A 21,917-nucleotide genomic window follows, 5' to 3' on the forward strand; every position below is an offset into this window, starting at 1 on the left:
TGTCTGGGCCTCAGGACTGACCCTCCACTTTTGAGGACACCCAGTGCTTAATTTGAGCCGGAACGTACTGGAACGTGTACCAGGATCTTTTCAGAAAAGGCCCTGGTGCGTTCCGGAACTAATTTGCATGGGTCTAGAACTTTTTGCATCTAAAAATTACATACAGTATTGGCTGATGTCACTAGTGTTGCAGGGTATACTGGTAATGGATGGAATGATAGACTAAAACTCCACAGTAGCCTACACTTGATAGTTCAAAGTCCAATCGCAAGACAGTGAGTGTCCATGCGCCGTCCCGGCGCACGCTGGTCAATAACGGCACGCGCCGCCCCCTGGCACTCAATATGCTGCTGTAGTGGTTTGTTTTCCAGGCATGTGAGTATCTTTGAGCAGTGAAAGTTATTATTTATTTATTTTTACTTGTCAGCAGTGATTTGTTTTCCACAGAGCTCTACTTTTTTACTCACATTTGCGACTAAAAATAGTTTTGTGCGCACAAATTAAATCATTCTGCAGGCTGTGTGAGTACAGATTTCAAACAGCAGCAGAAAGGAAAATCAGATCCTGCCGGTTATGGGTTGAACGAGTGTCACAGACAGGATACGGCGGTCAAATACGGCGGAGGCTCATAGTGCTCCGCGCCGCAACATAACGGCTTACCGGCGGGTCCGACTCCAGGTCCAGTAATTTCCTCTTCTTGGTGTCATGACTGCCCAGTAGTACCTGGACAACTGAGCCATGGTGGCACACAGGTATGTGACATGTCAGAGGAAAAATGAGCCGTTCACATTTCTCTATGTGGCAGGTAACGGCCCACAAACCTCATCACACTTTAGGGACTGTTCTTTACTTATGAAGGGACTGTTCTTCATAAGTAGGGGGAGGAGGGTGGCTGGTTGATTTTTATTTTATTTATTTATTTTATTTTGATCCCCCCTTATGTTAATCACTTATTGATGCTGTTTTTGAAGTATGAATAAGTCAATAAGTAATTTATTCCATTGAAATATCATTGATGTATTATAGAAAAGTGATTTATCTTTTTATAAATGACAAAAGGCATATCTGCCTCATTTTTGCCGTGGTATCCTGATACTACTCACAACTGTGATACTTTCACTGGTATTGTACCGTGGGTCCCAATTTTGGTATGGTGACAACACTAGATGTCACAACCATTCCATTTGGAGTCGCGCAGTGAGGCGGCTCGGGTGCCGCTTAAAAAAGTGTTCCCCCACTTTTGGGAGTTGGGGAACACTGCTCTCTCAGAGGCCCAAAGTGTTCCCCTACTTCTAATTTTACAAATTAAGCACTGAGGACACCCCTTTAAATTGCAAGGCCCTGTCGATCGCAATTGAGGACAGGAGGAGCGATTTATTGGAATGTAGCTCAACTCTAATACAAAAAGTAGCGCGAGTTATCACAAGTTTCCCCAAACCATTATTACCTGCTGCATTCCTGTTTACCTGTGAACTCTCAGTTTGGAATTTCTACCCATGCCAGCAAGGTTATGCATCTTCACCTTTTCAATAATAACTGTTCCGTCTGCCGGATTGCATTTATGTCCATTCCCTGTTGTCTCGTGCATACCCACTTGATACAAACAGCTTGCTGATTTTTGTTATTCTCAGAGCCCTAAAAAAAAGTTTGTCCTGTAAGCAGTAAATGGTAAATGTTAAATGGACCTGCATTTGTCATTTGTATAGCGCCTTTCTAGTCATCCGACCACTCAAAGCGCTTTTTACACTACGAGTCACTTTCACCCATTCACACACATATTCATACACTGGTGGCTGAGGCTGCTACTTTTTAACACACTCACACACCGATGAAAGCATCATCGGGGGCAATTTGGGGTACAGTTTCTTGCTCAAGGATGTTTCGACATGCAGACTGGAGGAGCCGGGCATCAAACCGATGGTCTTCCAATTGGTGGACGACCCACTCTACCTCTGAGCCACAGCCGCCCCATCAGTAGAGGAACTAACACTCAAAAACATTCATATTATAGATCATTGAAGGTTAAAAATGGTCTTCCCATATGTCCTTTCTTTTGTATTTCATGTGATATGTACTGCCATGTCCATCCCTGCCGTGAATGAGGTTCTCTGCACCTTAACTGTATTTGTGGCTGAAATAAGTAAGTAATGAGTGGTGGCCAAGGTCAAGGTAAAGGTAATCTTTATTATCCCTCAGGGGCAATTTGTCGCACAGCCAGCAGCAATACAATCGTCACACCAATCAGCACACAAACAATTCAGATGAGGAAAAAAAGGAACTACAGACCAATAGCAACAGAGACCAATGGGTTCTTAAATTTACTGGTCCTTAGTCTTGGCAGATTATATTTGTGACCACATGGCAGCAACCTGCACTCAAGGGACAGAGGGTGAGTAAGGTCAGCAGGGACTGACTGAGCCTTCTTTGTGACTCTGACTTCGTACACTTGGGAGAGTTCATTTAGATCTATGCCTGCAGTTTCACTGCACATTCTGACAGTCCCTTGTGACCTGTTTTAACTCGTTTTTCAAGGCAAATGACCCAAACCAACAAATGAAACATAAGGTTAGAACGGATTAAATTAAGTGAGAAACATTCTCAGAAAGGTGGTGTCATCTTTACCTATCATCAATAATCATCCCTACTTGTACAGTTGATCAACTTCAGCAGCCTGGCTACTAATAACAGCAGGAGTAGAAAGAGGCTTCTGCCCATAAGTCAGTTATTTCCTTTGTTATAGACACATTTATGTCCAACAGGGGGTGTTTCCATCAGTCAATTTATCCACCACTAGACCATGGTCAGTTTCATCATGACCAGTTACTGAACACAATAATGTAATTATCCACAAATTTTATGATATGTCTGCCCTCATGATGAAGCTGACATTCATTGGTATACATACAACACACATAAAGATAAATAAAACAACCTTGACGTTTTGAGACTTAACAACACAACAACTTAATCCAGTGTCAATAATGGGGATGCTGGTATGTGGATTGGGACGAGGCAATATGCTACAAATTGTGTTTTGCAACCCATTCACCACCCCAACCTGCTTCCTAACTGGACCACTCAGGGCCACTTCCTTCTTTATTCCCATCAGTACTTTGGTCATGTAATGGCAACCTTCCACTTTCCACGAATTACTGGCTCATCATTACATGGAATATGTACAAATTTTGGTGCATTTACTCTGCATAGAAAAATGTACAAACAGTGCATGAGCACAGCTTGAATATTAATGTTATGTAGGCTGTATCACTGTTGACGGATATAGTTAGTATGTCATAAATGTCATATAAAAGTCATACTATAGTATGTCATAAAAAGTCATAACTTTTCCTGTGCAGTCTGCGTTCATATGCAGGCTCACTAAAATGGTACTAGTCGACAAACCTTTGAAAACCCTGATCTAAGATTTTTGTTTCACAATGCTCTAAAATCAAATAAATGATGCTCTTTGATTATACTTCATATCTTGGTTTATCTCATCATCAGTAATCTGTCCTTTAGGTACAAGGCCATAATTATATGACATTATTTGTTAAAAACTAGAAGGGCAAATAACAGAGATCTGCATACAAAAGGAACCAAAACATTTTATGCTCATAATGTTCTTTTGTCATTCATATTGTTTGCATTTGTGTTTCCCTGTGTGTATTTTCTAAAGTGCTCTTAGTATTATGCTTTGTTTTGCTTGTACGGTATGTCTTCATCTCAGATGTTTTGACCTTGCATAAACAAATGTGTTTTTCCTGAAAGAGAAATGCAAACTTTAAAATACAAATAAGTGTTTTTGTCTTTCAGAGAGCTTCAGAAAGGAGAGCTTTGTGAATTTCTCTTTAAAGTCAGCATCAGGAAACCAAGTAAGTAACGTGTATGTATTATCACTGCAATGTAGTCATATTATGCTGTTTGAATGACGGATTATTGTGTGTCTTTTCAATTAAAACAGGTGGTCCAGCTGACTGGGTTCAAGCCATCAGGTACAACTCTAACATCACTTGATTGTGGTTTTGAATCACAGAGGAGTTGATTTTAGTTGAAAATAAGAAATACTATTAAATATCATTGATCCTACACAGGGGAGTGTGTCACAGCTGTAGAAGAACAAGAACAGATGCATGTGCACTGAAACAAAAATAATAAGAGTCACAAATAAAGTCAGGAGAGAAGAAAGTTGCAATACATTATTAATTCCGGGTTCAGACTACACAGTATGTTTGTCCATTCTGGCAGTCACTACGTTAGATTATGGAAGTATTTAGTCATAAAATCTCGCCTTGACTTTGTCAAAAGACATGACAGACTACATGTTAGTCCACAACCGATCACCGCTAGTCGTCAGTCACTATGGCTGTTCATGTCCCACCCGAACTGTTTTTGTAGTAACATGATAAGTGCCATCAAATGGCAGTAAATTGAGCATAGGCTTAGTTTAGGCAGGACACGATGTCAAGCTCAGCGCGCATCCCAGCTACATCAGCTGATCTCAAGCAGCCCAGACAACTAATGGAGCAGCTGATTGTTGGAGGGGCCGGAAGACCACATGGTTACTTTCTATGTAACCAATTGCAAAATCTCATTTAGGGCAGACTCACAAGTCAGTCTTTAGACACTTTGCTTAAGTAAAGACTGATGTCTTTCTCCCTGATTTTGTGTTTAGATGGGCGGATACAATTTCAGAGTTTAAAAAAACTCCCTACGTTGCAGAACCAATAGTAAATCCGCAGGGCGGTCCTTCGGTGGCTTGCTGAACTCTTGTGCTCGTAAACATAGTCCGACTGCGTTAAAAGTTTTAAACAAAGTCACTGTTAAGTCTTTCATTTCCACAATCTTGTGGACTGAGCACACATTTGATAAAACGGAGTTAAATCTCTCGGCATCCATTTTCAAGCTCTCTGTGTGTTTGTTTCCTTGTGGACAAGAAAAGGGGGAGCACACATTTCCGAGAGGGCGTGTCCTTTTAAAAAATGCAAGAGGCGTTGCTTTGTTGCCGGCCGTTTTCTCCGGTGTGTTAAACACACTTTAGAAAGGGGTGTCCCCAGAGTATCAGAAGGCGGAGATCTCTGATTGTCTAGTGGCGAGACTACATTCAGGGGACCCTATTCAGACTGCTTTGGCCTACCTAATGTTGCCGCTTCCTCGGCAAACTGCTTTACAAACCCACCTCCACCCCAGCGCCTCTTTTTCATGTTGTGTTTGACGTTTCAGTGTCATTTCTGTTTGTCATTGATGCTTGCTCTGTTCTGTACCTCGGGGGGCTGTGCTGTTGCTCTCTCTGCCTTAGGCTTGCCATGTAGGTGCATGGAAGGGCAGGGAGGTTTGCTGTCTCGGCCTCAGGCTTTCTTCATATGCATGTTGAAGGGCGGAAAGGTGTGCTATACCACAGAGCTATACCACCAAATAAAATACTGCAAACAGAAATAAAATTTTCTTTTGCGAAAGTGGTCCTGACTGAACTCCATTTGAAGTATCGCATGAAAACTGTGCAAATCATTAATTCTGCACAAAAAGTTCCTGCAAATGTTTTACAATAAAAGCCCTTTAACTGGGTTGCTGAATTGCCTCTGCTGTTTCATGCCAGCATTTTTCTTTATTCACTATGTTGTGCAGTCCCTCGAGGAAAAATCAAAAATGCTGGGGTGCTGTCGCCAAAACTCCACAATTTTTTTTCCTACATTTTACCTCACAGCAACACCTACAGCATCACTCTTCATTTCCTTCACCATGTTTACAGTTGTCTATGGCAGCAGATTGTTCTGTGTTCCTATTGGTTAAAGTCATGGCTGTGATGGGAGTAGTCATGGAAAGCAAAAAATGCAACAAGCTTTTCCGAGTTGTCTCAGACGTGGCGTCAGTTGTCGTCTACTACGACTCGACTATTACATACAACACTCGTTCACGATCTGAACCAACACCATAGGACAGCCGGGCCAGGTTATAATTGGGCTGATATCATGTAGGCTGAAACTGGCATACAAACAAACTGGAGGGGATGGAACTGGATGGTGGGTAAAGTGTCCTGTTTCTGCAACTAACTGCAAAACAAGCGTGCGAACTGAGTGTTACATAAAGCAAAGACAATAGCACATAGGGTTAATAGAGTATAGTGGTAGAATTATAGTTTAGTGGTTGTTTTGGTGGTGATTGAATCAATGACAGGGGTGCCAACACTGGCCCAGATTTAGTCTATGTACTGGTAACTGAACTAGGGTCCAAACCCTTAACACCCAGCTGACTAACTTGTTTGGTTCCCATCAAATGAATTCAGGTGTTGATTGAACTAAACAACTCGACTGAGGGGATTTAGAGTTTAGCACACCTGGCCCAATCCGCCCATTGGCATTTTTTGCATCTCACTCATTTTCTGTTGCTTCCAAGACTCTGGTGAAACATCACCATTGTGTGAAAGCAAAACAGACCAACCACAGGACTTTGTGATTTTAGTATGAATTAAAAGCTGCTTAATTCATCTGCAGATTGTGAAAATTGTATAATAAGGAATCCTATACTGTAAGTTAGGGGTCGACAACCTTTTTGATATGAAGAGCCATTTTTATTCATTTTTCAGTAATCAGTGTTTCATATCAACATTAAGGTAAATCACAAATACAAATAGTTGTAATTTTTTTTACCCGATGTGGTTACAAGCGTGATTTTTAGCAGTGGCAAAGACTTTGAGGGTGTTTGCTTGCTTGTCATACATGGACAGGGCATTGATGGATTCAGCCATGTTTTAATTTTACTTATTTATCCTTTATTTAGCCAGGATTGTCCCATTAAGATACAAGATCTACTCTTACAGGGAGTCCTGGTCAAAATGGCAGCAAAATCAACATAATCAGTTTCACTTTAAAAAAGAAAAAAAAAACTGTGTTACACAGTAAAACACATACAAAACATAAAGGCAACAAAAGGGAAAACAGTAAAAGAACAGGGATTTACAGGCCATGAAGGGCTATATAGAGCAGCAACATGTTTCCTTCAAGGCAGTTTTGAAAAGACCTTTAAAAATGTTGAAGCAACATTTAAAAAGCTCATTCCATGCCCAGAGTGCGTAAGAAGAGAAAGCAGTCAGTGTGCACCCCGGGGAAATTTAAAAGAATATGATTTGTATTGTCTAGTTTTCTCATGTTTGGTCCCAAAATGATGTGTTCTAAGTTTGTCACACCAGACATAAATGTGTTATTATAAGAGCTATAGTTCTTTTACTAGAGCACACCACTTTGTCGCGTTTCCAACCCAGACAGCAAGAGCATCAGCATAACCATAGAAACACTATAACTGAACTCCCACTTCTGCAGTGAGTGAAGTCTTCTCTCGTCCTGCCTGTCCCCCATTTACTGCACAGTGCAAGAGGAGAAAGGAGGAGAGAGACCCCACACTGATGTGGGATGAGTGATGGACTGCAATTACTCTGAGCAGCATGCATGAAAAATACAAAAAAATTACAATATTTTTTGTCTTTCCCTAATGTTTTGAATAAGTTGCTTAATTTGTCACCATTTAGAAATGAAGTCACTATGAGTGTCTGAGAAGCCTGCAAAAGTTGCCAAGTTGGCAACACAAAGAATAACTGATTAGTTTTTCCAGGATGTTGCAATGGTGTGTTTGGTATAATTAACACAATGTCAGCAAATCCCAGAGAATTCTGTGCGATCTGCAATTACTGCAACTTCACTGCAAATTTGACTATTTAAAATGGATAAAATCTCATTTCATTGTAGAGCTGCATGCAACGTATTGATTCTCTCTCTCTCTCTCTGTTTCATGAGACAACTATTGCATTACTGAAGCTCTGTGTGTTGATCACAGTAACACTATTACAGTGACAGGGCTAAGTGTTAGCATAATACAGCTAACGTTAACCGACAGTTATTAACAAGTTTAATGACAGAGTTGAGCTGTTTCATCCTTTCAGTCACCGTTATTCTGTAATGGTGCCTGGCAGCATGAGGGGTAAACGCATCATTTGTAAATAGATGTTGCTGTCCCCCCCAACCCTGACATCACAGATAGGTTCCAATTCTGTGAGAAGCACTGAATGCTCATAACAATAAGCTCTGAATTTATGACGACACCTAAAAACAGTGCTACATGCATCGCAATTTTTTTAGAAAAGCTGCCATGAAATCGGCCATTTCAGGGTGCAACAATCCCAAAAACAGCCCACAAAATCCTGGAGGGGCTGATTTGATGCTATGTGCTCTAGTGTTTATATAATGCAGCGTAGGGGAGGGGTTATGCACAGGATGTCCCCAGTGCGTCACTGAGCCATGATTTCAGGCCTGCCCAAACAAATCTTGACCACAAAAATGTTTGACAGTCTAATTCCACAATTCAGTACTATACAGTTCAGTCTTGTCATATGTTTTCAGCTATTTCTGCCTAACATGTATAATGTTTTTAGAAACACATCTCTGAGTTTACTTTATCTAGACTTTAAATGAACTCTGTGGCAGCAGGTGCAACCTTTACAGATTGTAAATAAATCAGTCATTAAATTTATTCACACTTTCTGGAATGAGTTTGGTCAGTGCCCTCACCTATACATTTCTGAAAATGACTGGGAATTTTTACTGCATACAATATATGTTTCAAATCCCAGCATCCACCTGTGGCCTCCATGCCTTCATGGTTTCTCAGGTCAGGAATGCATTGAACTCTTCCTGCTCTCTCTTTGTCTGGTTTTAAATTACACCACATATGGAGTATTTAAAAGCAGCCTTGAGAACAAGAAGCTAAATATTTAATATATTTGCAGTGATTCACATTGAAATTCCTCATTATTAGCAGACGTGTTATGTAATGGTGGTTTAGTGTGGATGATGGTTTGAACGCTGTTTTTAGAGTAGTTGGATTCAAAGTTAAAAACCTTAAACCCAGTTTGATATTAGGCAAACAAGACTGGTATACATATTTTACCAGGTTTCCCACTTGATTCAGCAGCAGCTCCTGAGTCGAACATGATGACACCATGTCGTTGCAACAAACAAGTGTCACACTGAATCCATTAAATATGTACTTCAGTTAACACATGTAAACAGGAGGAGGTCACCAATCACGTGTACATCTTAACTCATGGTGCAATATTATGTCACAACATTAACCATAACCCATGCAACTATTGTGAGATGCATAAACATAAATCGCAGCAGAATAGGTAACATATGAGTGATTAACACACACTGTTAACAATTTCCTTTGACTCATGGCCGTGAAATACATCATCCAATGACATGCTGGGAAATTCACCTTATCAGCCCCCAACACGCCACTCAATGTAGCGCTAAGATCAGACTGGAGACGTAACCACTTAAAAGATGGATGAATAGCCTACTTGCTATCTTCCTACATTTGTAACATTACTTTTCAAAACAGACAGCACATTTTATGTGTGATATTAACTGGTAAAGACATACATTATAGCCAAGAGCAAGTAGCCTAGCTTTTTATTAGCAAGGTCATTTACCTTACCAGCAATGTTCAACTCCCTGGCGATCTATCTCCCGCCAGCTGTCATATTTAGGTTCTTGAAGAGACATATAAACATATCATATACAAAATTACTCATTTCAACTTCATAAATAAGCTGTTTTTCATTCATTGCAGCAAAGTGAGCAACAGATATAAATAATTTCTAATGAAAGTTCAGCTCAAAACATTGTTTGCAGCCAGAACACCTCTTGCAGACACCAATTCTGTCAACTTCAAATCTCTCAAATGTCAGCTTTTCATGAGAGACTAATTCTGCCATGTCTCATGTAAACAAAAAGCATGTGCCCGCACGAGGTTGGGTTTAGGCAACAAAAGCATGTGGTTGGGTTTAGGACAAAGGAGCAGGATTTGGCTTAACAATCTCTTACAGGAAGCAACCACTGGCCTCCCCGGTGAAGGTTGGGTGTTGTTGGACCCATCCATGACCCCTCCTGCCCGCCCCCCTAACTTTCGTTGTTGTCCCACAGCATTTCCCTCTGACATCACTAGGCTCCATTAAGCAATAACCATGACTGGCTGCATATCATGCCAATGTGAAAAGACAGCTTTGTTTGTCAATGTTAGTCATTTATAACAACAATATTATATTAATCGTGTTCTTATATTGCTTGTTACCAATGAGTTGGATTTAGCACAGTGATGCCATTGGCACAGGTTGGTGATTAAGGTTACTCTTAAATTTGCCAGAACTTGCGCCAAATAATTACAAATGCCAGTTCAGTTGGTTTGCGTAAAATCAAACCGGTTTAAGCTTGTACACCGGATCAGACCAGCAAAACCGGAAATCAGCCCAACTCTAGTTGTATGTTGTTCTTGATTTTCACAAACACAGAATAGATACGTATTCATGTAAAGGCACTGAGTGTTTGTAGAATGCATCATCTATTAATGACTTCAGTCTAAACAATTGACAGATGACCGGCGGAGACAGAGCCAAAGGGGTTTTATTTTTCCTAGATTGTCTCCATTTACTTGCTCAGTGGACTGCATTAGGCCTGTGTGAAAACTGGCCCTGTGTCTTTTGTTGATATGAATGTGCAGGCAAACACAACAGATGGTCCCCATATTTCCAGAGGGTGAAGTCACTGTCAGTGGCTCTAAATTGCCTGGCAGTAAGGAGAAGGAAGTTTTAGATTCATTAAATATTTAGCCGTCTGTAAGGATGGTGTTTGAGTGCTGCTGGGTGTTCATTGTTGACCGACAAGACAAAGGAGAAGTTCATTCCCTTAATCAGGAGTGGACAGGGCTGGCTATTCACGCTATAAGCCATTAACCACTCCAACACCTGCTCTCTCTCACTCTGCCTTTCATTTCCCTCCTTTCTTGTTTTTTCTTTTGTACACTAACACACTTGCACTCCTGTAATGCAAAAACATTAAATATCAGGTTGAGCTCTGAGTCGTAGTTAATGCCTTTCACTTTCTTTCACCGCAGGTTGTTGAACCGCAAATGGAGTGGATCCTGATACTCAATTACAATAAGAATGCACCAGGCTGAAAGAAGAGAGGACTGGACACACACACAGATCAAACCTGAAGAAGTGCATGGCCACCATAAACACACACACACACACACACACACACACACATATTCTGCTGGGAGGGAGAGTATGGAATAAAATAAGCATGAAGGAAGGATGAATAAGAGAGCTCCACCTTCTCTCACACTGTCACTGCTCTGTTCTCAGATCAAATCAGTGTTCCCTCAACTACTCACTTTCTAGGTAGCTAGAGAGTCCTTTGCATCAAAGTCTTTGGAACAAATAGAGTAGTGAAGGAATGTTTTCTTTTTTCATGGGATTCACCATTTAAACCAATGTCCACTTACCAGTATGTCTGTGACAAAGTAACAGTGCTGTCTAAAAAGATTTTATTGCCCGTTGCCTGATAGTAGTTTGTAAGATGGTGAACTGATCTCTTCAAGGCACAAATGAGTCTTTTGTTCTGAAAGCAAAGGGAAGACTGTTTATGGTGTCACACTACACTCTACAGCTGAAAACACACCGTGGTGCACCGTGTCATGTGCCACCTCTGGCACCAATAGGACACGTCACGCTGCAGCACATCAACAGAAGACCACACAAAGTTGTTACTGCTTTTACCAATACATCTTCTTCATGTGTGGACACCCACTAATTCAACTCGATTTCTCATGTGAGGAGCCAATCTCCAGAGCTATGACTTGGCAATATATTTATTGACAGTAGGACAGTGCATGAATTGCTGCAGGGTGGCATGTCCCGGAACCATGATGTGTGTGTTGTACAGAGAAAATAACAGGGGTGGATGTTTTGACAGGCACCATTTGGCACTGGTATGTTTTGGCCTTAAAGGGTCAGTTCACCCAAATTACAAGCCAGTTGTGTTCACTAAGGTTTTGGGTACAGTGGGCAGATGTTTTCTTTTGCAGTGCTCACAGCATCAGAATATAGAATTTGAAAATAGCAGTATGTCTTTTCAGAAGCAATTTGAGGTGACTCCACAGACCTCCCTGTGAACAGACTTTATTAGAAACTTGTACAATAGAGCTCAGACACCTCCATGGAAACTGTAGAAAGCTGTTTTCTGTAAATAAGTCTGTGTCATCAGGACATTGTATCTTGAGCATTGCTGTTTTCTCCCTGCATTGTAGTGGGTGGAGAAAGAAATCCTAAGAGCAGGTATCTGAAACCTTCAGTAAATAAAACTATACACACTTTAGCAATATGGGTAAAGTTACCCTTTTAAATTAAAAACAAGTAACTTCATTGTTTTTTTTCCTTGCTTACCTACACCCACACAGAAACTATATTCACCAGGTATTGTCTAACTGTCTTTACCGAATACATTTAGATGGTTTTTGACTACAAACACAGTTCTCTGTAAAACTTTATTTGGATAGTCAACCTATAGATAGTTTGTAGAGTATTTGTAACATTTCAGCAGGTTATTAGTTGAGATTGAACAATTCAATTGTTTGGAGAAAGTTAAGTTGATTATATGTGATGATTCACTACATATTTTCACAATAGTTGAGTTGAACTTCACAATTCTCTCAACCTATGCTGCATAGGTTGGATGACTAGTTAAAGTTTATCACAGGTACTCCATAAAATTACATGCACTGAGAATGAGGCGGTCAGCCCCTATGTATGTGTAATATTATTACTGGGCTTAATTCTCACTCTTCCGTCGTCTTCTGTCTGTAGCAATATATTGTGGTCCATGACATGTTGTCTTATACAAGTAAACTATAAGAGAGGGAAAGGTTGTGACGTCAGTGACATTTGAATTTTGCATCAAGGCCACTTATTTTGTAGTCAGTTTGGCAGGCACAGCAAATCACACTATAACCCATCATATCTACGTGGTTTTAACTTTACCTAAAATAAAATAAAAAAGACACGTTACATGATGCTGACTGGTGTTTGTTATCTACGTGTGCATGTTCATTTTCCTTGTTATTGTTTTTCAGACAGATCATGGCTGTGTCTGTCATTTTGCCATGTTTTCCATGCCATGTCTTTGTTGCCATATTTTGATGATATGTTTCCAAAGGTGTTAATATCCACTGTTTCGTTACAAGTAAAAGTGGAATTACAGGGTTTTAGAAAGTTAAGAACACAGAAGTTTGGGAAGCCAGAATGCGTGTCTGCTCCCTCATACCCAACCAGAAGCCAGCTCTCTGTGGTGCTGTTTGTCATTACGGAAGAACAATGGGATAGCCATCTCCTCATTTTAATGGGTGGCAGAATCATCATAATTTGTTGCACTGTATTGTATATATTGAGTTCATTTTCTCCACCAAATAACATATTGGTAACATTAGCAAGGCTAAATGTGTTCTGCTAAGTAGCTTGAAGTTAATAATTAGTGTAGCTAGTTAATGCTACTTGTTGTTGTTAAGGTAAACTGTTATTATGTGGTGAGGCACGTTAAGGATAATAATGATGCAAACTAACTTTACAGTAACATGCTTTCAAACAACATTGCTAGAGTGGCTTACCAAAAATATTTTTAATAATGTTAGTCCTGCTGTGTTGACTAACTTGTTCAGTATATGCCTCTATAAATCTAGACCTTTATCACTGCTTTATCACTCACTTTATTACTCCCTGATCTGATTACAGTTGTAGTCTGGTCAGTGATAACAGGCTGGACCTGCCCCGTTTGGTCATTTATTACGATCTTGGAGCAAACAGGGGCTTGAGTTGAGTTATATGCTGCTGCTGGACAGAGCCATGATCTGACAAGGCAATCTGGCGCATATATCTAGATTATTATTTTTTATTTCGGTCAACATCACATCATTTAAATAATTTTCAATTTTGTGGAAGAACTTTTCAGCTTAAGCTGAAGCAACAGAGATATGATAGGTTATAGTGTGAGACTATAGCAGACACAGCATCACACAGCAGACAGCAGTGTGATGCTGTGAGAGTAAAACACAGATGTTTGCGTTAACATTACAGAGATATCGTGAAGACACACGTAAACAGGAGGCACATGTACTGTTGTTGAGTCAACAACTCTAAATCTATCTACAGCATCCACTGTCAAACTGGTGTTGGCTTCAGACATTGCAGAATTGCCTTGTTTCTACCTTGTTCTGCTTTATAACAAGCAGCCATCTCAACTCTCGCCTATTTTCCTACAGAATGATGCACTATACCTTAAGGTTCAGACTGTTTCTGTGTGACTCGGCTGGGCTTGTAGATTCCCTGATGGGCCAGGAATCATGTTGTGGTTGCTGATATGTATCTTAAAATAAGAATCACAATTTTTGGTGTTTGTTACTGTGCGCAAATTTGCGAATCCTAGGATAGTGAAGGAATGGCCTGCTCTACTTGGACTTCCGCCACTGTAAACTTTCATTCTTGTCCTGCCACGTTTACCCCTTCAGAGTGAGACCAGGTTGACCCTAACCTTAACCAGTTCTACTCCTTTTGCCCTAACCAACAAAAGTAATGAGTACTAGTCAATCATAGGGTGAGTAGGGGGGATCTTTCCTTCACCACCCTAGGATTTGCAGATTTGCTTACTATACTCGCACAATCTGCTACGATCTAGAATGTCTGCTCTCTGCCATGGTGAAAAAAGTAACAGTAACAAACACTTTGCACAGATGCAAAACAAGAAAATAACACAGTTTTACTATTTGACATAATGTGCCATTTACCATTTTCCACACAGTTTAAAACAGGTAATAATCCGACTGAGCATATACCTGTTCTCCTCAATCTGCTGCTATACATATACTGTTCCCAGTTTGTATGTGATGTCAGTTTGGGTAGCTGCTCTGCTAAGCAAGTCCAGTTTTATGTGTTTTTCTGCTGCTTTCATGTTTAATAATCATTTAAGAAAGACGATTGAGATGCTGGAAGCAGGTACCAGGTACTATTACCCTCCAATAACACTCATGGAAAGTAAAAACATCTCTTCTCTGACAAGCTAGCAGTCAGCCATTTTCTTCTGGAGAACCTCTCCATGTTAAATGTGGTTATTTTTTACCAGTGATTTGGTTTTCAATCAACATCCCAGCAAACATTGGACAGACAGTGACATCCTGTCCCTAGACAAAAGTGATCCATTCAGACTTCTCTTACAAAAATCCGGAAATATTAATTATATAATCGCCATGAAAAAAGCAAATATATGTTTGTTTGTTTATTTGTTATCTTATACAAGGACATTTAATTGACAATTTATTTGTTTGATTGTGAAATGGTTGTGATCAGTCGGCCACAACGTGACGTCCTCTTTACATACAAACACTATATTTACTAACACCTATTTTTTAAATATAACAGACACTTATGCCATTTATCTACATGTAAATTTTATTACTGTCTCAATGTTGTAAGCCTGTGGTGTTTGTAAGAGCCCGAAGACTTTAACCAAGCTTTCTTTGATCATATATGGGAGAAGTAGCCATTAGGGCTACAGGTGAAGACCGACAAAGTCCCCTTAGATAGAAGGTCATGGGTGATTATGGGTAAAGCACAGGTTTTTACCCAGGAGACAGGCTTTGAGTTCCAATTGGGCCAATGTTAGATATTATTTGGCCATGTTAACATCGCGTTTTGGTAACATATTTCGGCATAGTATTTCAGCTTCATATTTTGGCATTGTATTTCGGCATTCTCATCCTGGCTCATCATCAGTGGACTTTCGTTGCGTGTCAATTGACGCTTGTTACAAGCATTGTGTCTTTTCAAAATACACTTCAGTTTTCACAAGAAATGTTTCTGCACATTACTTTCATACTCTCTTTTTTCAAAATAAATTTACAGTGTAGTTAAACACATTATTTTAAGGTTGATTTTTCTGAGGTTTAGGCAACAAAAGCATGTGGTAAGGTGTAGAGAAAACAACATGGTCCGGCTTAAAATTCACACAGGAAACAAACAGCAGACTTTGGGGAAAATCCGGAGTCTTTTTTTACCTATCCACCCCCCCCCCCCCCCCATACAGACTTTCTTGCTCTTAATATTACAGTTACAAACTGCTGCCACCCAGTGCGTATCATATCACCGACTTCCCCTACTGCGTCATCAGATAAGTTTGTGTTGACGGTTGTCGCTGGTTGCTTGACGTCTCCTCCGAGACGCTGCCTACGTCTATCTGGCATGGGATTTGCATATTCCCGCCAGAGCCCAGTGTGACAGTGGAGGAGGTCTTGCTGGCTGTAGGAGAACAAATCGGACATGACAAGCTGCTTTTTGCTTCCCAAATGAATAAGGCTATGGTGGTTTTTTTTTAAGGAGGAGCCGCACATCAGTGAGATGATTGAGAGAGGTGTAGTGATTAGGGAAAGTTACACCGCCGTCTCCCCGCTGTCACTTCCCTCTGTCAGGATTTCTGTGTCTGGTGTTCCATCTTTCATCCCCAATGCACTGTTGGAGAACGATCTACGGAGGTTTGGGATATTGGTCAGTGCTTTAAAATTGTCATCTTGGGGTGCAGAGACCCTAGGCTGTAGCACGTTCAGTCACTCAGGAGGCAGGTGTTCATGTTGCTGGACCCTCCATTACAGAGTCTGGAGGTGGCTTCCAGAGCGAGGCACAGTGATGGAGCGTACATGGTTTATGCCAGTTCGGGGCATTTGAAGTGTTCTGAGTGTGGCCCCGGCAGTGGAGCTGGCTGCTCCCAGTGGCTCAACAACGACTGACAGGATGGGCTGCGAGGAAGGGCACAGTACAGATAGGCCCATTGATTCAGATGCTGGGAGTGCAGCTGAGAGTCCATGTAGCCAGGTGACAGGAGAGGAGGAGGATATGGAGTACAATTCAGAGTCAGATAATGTGTCAGTTCACTCAGTTGGTGATACTCAGTTGGTGATACTCCAGTGAGTACAGATCTGTACTCACTGGAGCAATGATTTTCTGGATGAAACGTATGGACAGTCAGTCAAAGTTCAAGACTATTTTGAGGACATGGATAAGTTCATAAAATCTGTCATTTTCTTGCAAACCTGGTCGGTTTTGAGCTTCTTGATGAGAAAAGGCTTTATCGCCTTAAAAAGCATGTCACAGCTTTAAGAAAAGCTGCAAAAAGGAAAATTGGTTTGAGGAAGAAAAATGTAAAATAAATAATGATCATGCATCACAGGGTGTTTCTTTCTAACTGTTGCTTTATGTTGGTCTTTTTCTGTGTCGTTCTCTGTTCTACCCTCCTCATACAGGGACTCAGGGTTGGTTCCCTCAATATAAATCGGGGGAGGGATAGATATAAAAGGGCTTGCCCAGGCAAATGAGGTAGATTGGGGGCTGTGGTGGGAGGGGCTGCATGCACTCAGCCATGGCACCAATGTTAGTGGGGTAGTAGCTGTGCTGCTTACTAGAAGAACCATCCCAAAGATTTTATCAGTTTTAGAGTTGGTAAAGGGGAGGTGCCTCGTTGTAAGGATAGAGGTTAACAGATCTGTGTTGTGTGTTGTTAATGTCTGTGCCCCAAATCACAGAGCTGACAGCTTAGGTTTTTTATGTGTTTTGGGGAATGAGTTGCAGAAGGTGGAGACTGGAACTGCACTATTGATTTCACCATGGATAGGATAAGTGAACAGCCACATCTTCAGTCAGCTAGAGGCTTAGGCAGTTTATTTGCTCAACTAGACCTGTTAGATAGATAGATACAGTGAGTGAGTGAGTGAGTGAGTGAGTGAGTGCAGCAGGCTGAATAGGTTTTGCATCTCACAGTCACTTGCATCTAGTCTTGTCAGTAGCTCCATTATTCCAGTCGTTTCACTGACCACCATCACATTACTTCTGAGTTAATCATTTCTCTAACACAGAGAGTTAGGTCTTACTGGCATTTTAAGAACAAGCTGTTACAGAACAGTGTATTCTGCCAGGGTTTTGCTGATTTTTGATCCTGCTGGCAAGGTAAAAAGGGCAATTTTGATTCACAGAGGCAGTGGTGAGGGCGGCACGGTGGTGTGGTGGTTAGCACTGTCGCCTCACAGCAAGAGGGTTGCATGTTCTCCCCGTGTCAGCGTGGGTTCTCTCCGGGCACTCCGGCTTCCTCCCACAGTCCAAAGACATGCAGATTGGGGACTAGGTTAATTGATAACTAATTAATTGTCCGTAGGTGTGAATGTGAGCGTGAATGGTTGTCTGTCTCTATGTGTCAGCCCTGCGATAGTGCAACCAGTCCAGGCTGACATCTCACCTAATGTCAGCTGTGATATGCTCCAGCCCCCCTGCGACCCTCAAGAGGATGAAGTGGTTAGAAGATGGATGGATGGATGGATGGATGGATGGATGGAGGCAGTGGTGGGAGGTAGGCAGGCCTCAGATACACATCTTCTGCCAGCAGTTTACATCACACTCTACAGCAAGGGTCAAAGCAGCAGTCCAGGAGCTGGAGAAATGCATAAAGAACACCGAAGGTGCCATAGCCAGCAGCTCAGGCTCTGACATGGATGCCTTGCTGAAGAAGAAATAACTCAGTAGAGCTCAGCACTTACAGTGTTGCAGAGCTGCTGGAGGGGCTCCCTCAGCTCAGTCCAAAGGAAAGGGTTGGCCTGGACAGAGAACTGAGCTTTGAGGAGCTGAATACAGCTGTGGGGCAAGCTCCGGGGATAGATGGATTCACCCCTGACTGGTTGATCCTGACCTGCATGAGGTGCTCTTGGAGTGCTTTCATGCAGGGGCGATGTCCACCTCTTGTAGGAGGGCAGTTCTCTCCCTGCTTCCCAAGAAAGGAGACTTAGCACTACTTAAGACTGGAGACCTGTGGCCCTTTTGTGTACAGACTACAAAGTGCTCTCTAGAGCTTTGTCAAACAGGCTACGAGACTATCTCGACATACTTGCTCATATAGACCAAACATATTGTGAACCGGCAAAACAATAACGGACAATCTTTTCCTGTTTTGTGATGTGTTAGACCTGTGGAATCTGTATTATCTCGACACTGGCATCATATCTCTTGATCAGGAAAAAGCTTTTGACGGGGTGGAACATAGCTATTTGTTCCATGTGCTCAAATCGTTTGGGTTTGGTCATAACTTTGTTTCTTGGGTGAGGCTGCTGTACAAGAGTGTAGAGTGTTTGGTGAAGGTTGGGGGAGGGTTGAGCCGGCTGGGATGTATAGCAGGGGTGCCCCATTTCAGGGCAACTGTACTGTCCGGCTTTTGAACCTCTGCTGTGCAGGTTGAGAAGCCGACACAGTGGGTTTGCTTTGTCAGGGACACACCACAACCAACCTTTGACAGCATCTCCATATGCAGATGATTTAAATGTGTTTTTTCTGGGATCAGAGGGATGTCACAGCTCTTCAGGATATTCTGGTTACGTATCAGAGGGCCTCCTTGGCCAAAGTAAACTGGGATAAGAGTGAGGCCTTCAAGGTTGGGAGGTGGACAGGTAAGGCAGTGCCCAGTCTGCCTGCATGTCTGCAGTGGGGGGAAAGAGAGATGAAGGTGTTGAGCGTGTGCTTTGGGACAGAGGAGTATCAGAGGCAGAATTGGGAGGGCGTGATGGAGAAAGTGTGTGGTAAGTTGTCTAGCTGGAAATGGTTGCTACCCCAGCTGTCAAATAGGGGTCAAGTTATGGTTGCTCGCAACTTGGTCGCCTCGACGCTTTGGCTTATTGTTCTTCCCCCACCAAGAGGCCTGGTTAAAGTCATCCAGCAGTCTACAGTGGACTTCTTCTGGTCAGGGCAGCACTGGATTCGGGCCCCTGTGCTGTATTTACCAGTGGATGAAGGAGGCAAGATTTCATAGACATCGCTTTACGGGTGGCGGCCTTTAGGCTGAAGACAGCAAAGAGACTGCTGTACCACTGCGGTGTGCTGTGGCTGGACACTGCTAAGTCAATCTTGCAAAGGGCTGATGACCAAGGCTGCTTACATCCTGTGCGTGAACATCAGTCAAGTCAAGTCAAGTCAAGTCAACTTTATTTATAAAGCACATTTAAAAAACAACTCACGTTGACCAAAGTGCTGAACATATAAAAAATAAAAAATGAAAAAATACAAAAGAAACACAATAACACAAAAACCAGAGCCATAACAGCAACATACATAAATACATAAATCAAGGCACAAATAAGCACAGAGTGGGAGACTAAAATATCATGTCAGGGGGGATACAAATGCCTTTGAGAAGAGATATGTTTTGAGCCTAGATTTAAACGAGTCAATCGAAGGGGCAAATCTGATAGAAGGGGAGATGCTGTTCCAGAGTCTTGGGGCTGCAACCGCAAAGGCACGGTCACCCCTGTGTTTAAAATTGGAGTGTCGTACCGCTAGGAGCCCCAGGTCAGCCGACCTGAGGGATCTGGAGGTAGTATGGGGGTTAAAAGTTCTGTGAGGTAGGTGGGGGCCAGACCATTTAGGGATTTATATACAAACGAAAGCAGTTTAAAATCAATTCTGAATTGAACAGGTAGCCAGTGGAGAGAGGCCAGGATGGGGGTAATGTGGTCTCTCTTACGGGTTCCTGTTAGAAGTCTGGCTGCAGCGTTTTGTACCATTTGTAAGCGGGAGAGAGATGATTGATTGATTCCGGTGTACAGTGAATTGCAGTAATCCAGGCGGGTGGAAATGAAGGCTTGGATGACTATTTCTAGGTCCTTGAATGTGAGGAATGGCTTGAGTTTTGAAATGGTGCGGAGTTGGAAAAAAACAGCTTTAACTACTGAATTGACCTGTTTATCAAACTTGAGTGGTGAATCAAAAATGAAACCAAGGTTTTTGACGTGAGGTTTCATGAAAGTGGATAGGTTGCCAAGACTGTTGGATATCAAGTTGATGTTGTCAGAGGGGCCGAAGAGAATGATTTCTGATTTACTGTCATTGAGTTGATTCAGGACTTTTTTTCATTAATGCAGTTTTGGATGTTGGTGAGTTTGGACTGGTCGTTAGGTTTGAGGGGAAGATAAAGCTGGGTGTTGTCAGCATAACAGTGGAAGGAGATGTCGTGTTTTTGAATCAGGCATTTTCAGTCTCTGCAGGCCATGATTGCATCAAGGTGGACCAAGTTTTTTGGCCCAGGCTCCTCCCCAAAGGGCTGGTGGTGGACCCTATAAAAACCACCAGTTGAAAAATGATCAGCTGACCTCCAGTGGAGGGTTGTGCATGGAGCGATACATAGCACACATGGATCCAGATCATGGGGAAGCTTGTCTTTTCTGTTCACACTGTGAAACTTTAGCACACTTTTTTTGTTCAGTGTCCAAGGTTGCTCAGTGTGTTTCAACTGTTGAAGGGTTGGTTTGAAGGCCTGGAGGAGGGTTTTATCTTTTCCACTATTCATATACAGTCCCAGGTACCTCACCAGGAAGAGGGACATTCACACACCGTTAAAGTGATAGTTCAGGTTTTTGGACATGAAGTTGTGTGAAACGCTGACCATCTGTAGCTCTGATGTGACGGTGTCACCACTCTCAACAAGCCTCCTGCTCTGAGAAATCGCCCGTAGCTTCTCAGAGAAAAAGTAGTTCTGAAGATGTACGGGGGACACGTAACCAAAAGGTTTTAAGCTACAAAAAAGTATGCATGTGTTTTGTTAGACTATTTCAATAATTTTAAAACATCCCCGCATTACTTCAGACCTTGCTATCAATTGGGACTATTTTCTGGCCAGTATCACTCCATCGTGCAGGCCCGCAAGACAGCACGCCAACAGAAATCAATAAGACAGTTCATCACCACGCTGTGCAGGTGCGCAGGATAGCAACGGCTAACGAAAACTTCATCGGCTGTTTCCAACAGAGAACCAGTAGGCTATTATTAGTGAGGAAGACGATTTACTAGCCCTATATATACCTACTACTACAGCGCGAACACCGGCTCAGGCTCACGACACACGCTGGTCAGCTGCTGTAGGTAAACAGAGGAATACCAAAATGGTGCGAACTTGTGATTTCCCCAGCTGTGGGAGTAAAACATCACCGGCTTCCAATTCCATCAGTTTCCTGTTATAGAT

The 21,917-nt window shown here is 42.0% G+C and overlaps 1 protein-coding gene across 1 annotated transcript in view; it reads left to right on the forward strand.

Moving 5' to 3' along the window:
• The window catches only part of adgrd2 (adhesion G protein-coupled receptor D2), a 149,082-nt gene extending 134,281 nt beyond the window's left edge, over nucleotides 1–14,801 (forward strand). The window contains exons 23-25 of the mRNA XM_049578766.1: nucleotides 3,814–3,872; nucleotides 3,962–3,992; nucleotides 10,942–14,801. Of these exons, the coding sequence (XP_049434723.1) occupies nucleotides 3,814–3,872; nucleotides 3,962–3,992; nucleotides 10,942–10,949 (98 nt within the window). The 3' untranslated portion in view covers nucleotides 10,950–14,801. The remainder of the gene's footprint in view (nucleotides 1–3,813; nucleotides 3,873–3,961; nucleotides 3,993–10,941) is intronic.
• The last annotated feature ends 7,116 nt before the right edge of the window (nucleotides 14,802–21,917 follow it).

Source organism: Epinephelus fuscoguttatus, linkage group LG6 (genome assembly GCF_011397635.1).
Source record: "Epinephelus fuscoguttatus linkage group LG6, E.fuscoguttatus.final_Chr_v1".
Taxonomy (NCBI): domain Eukaryota; kingdom Metazoa; phylum Chordata; class Actinopteri; order Perciformes; family Serranidae; genus Epinephelus; species Epinephelus fuscoguttatus.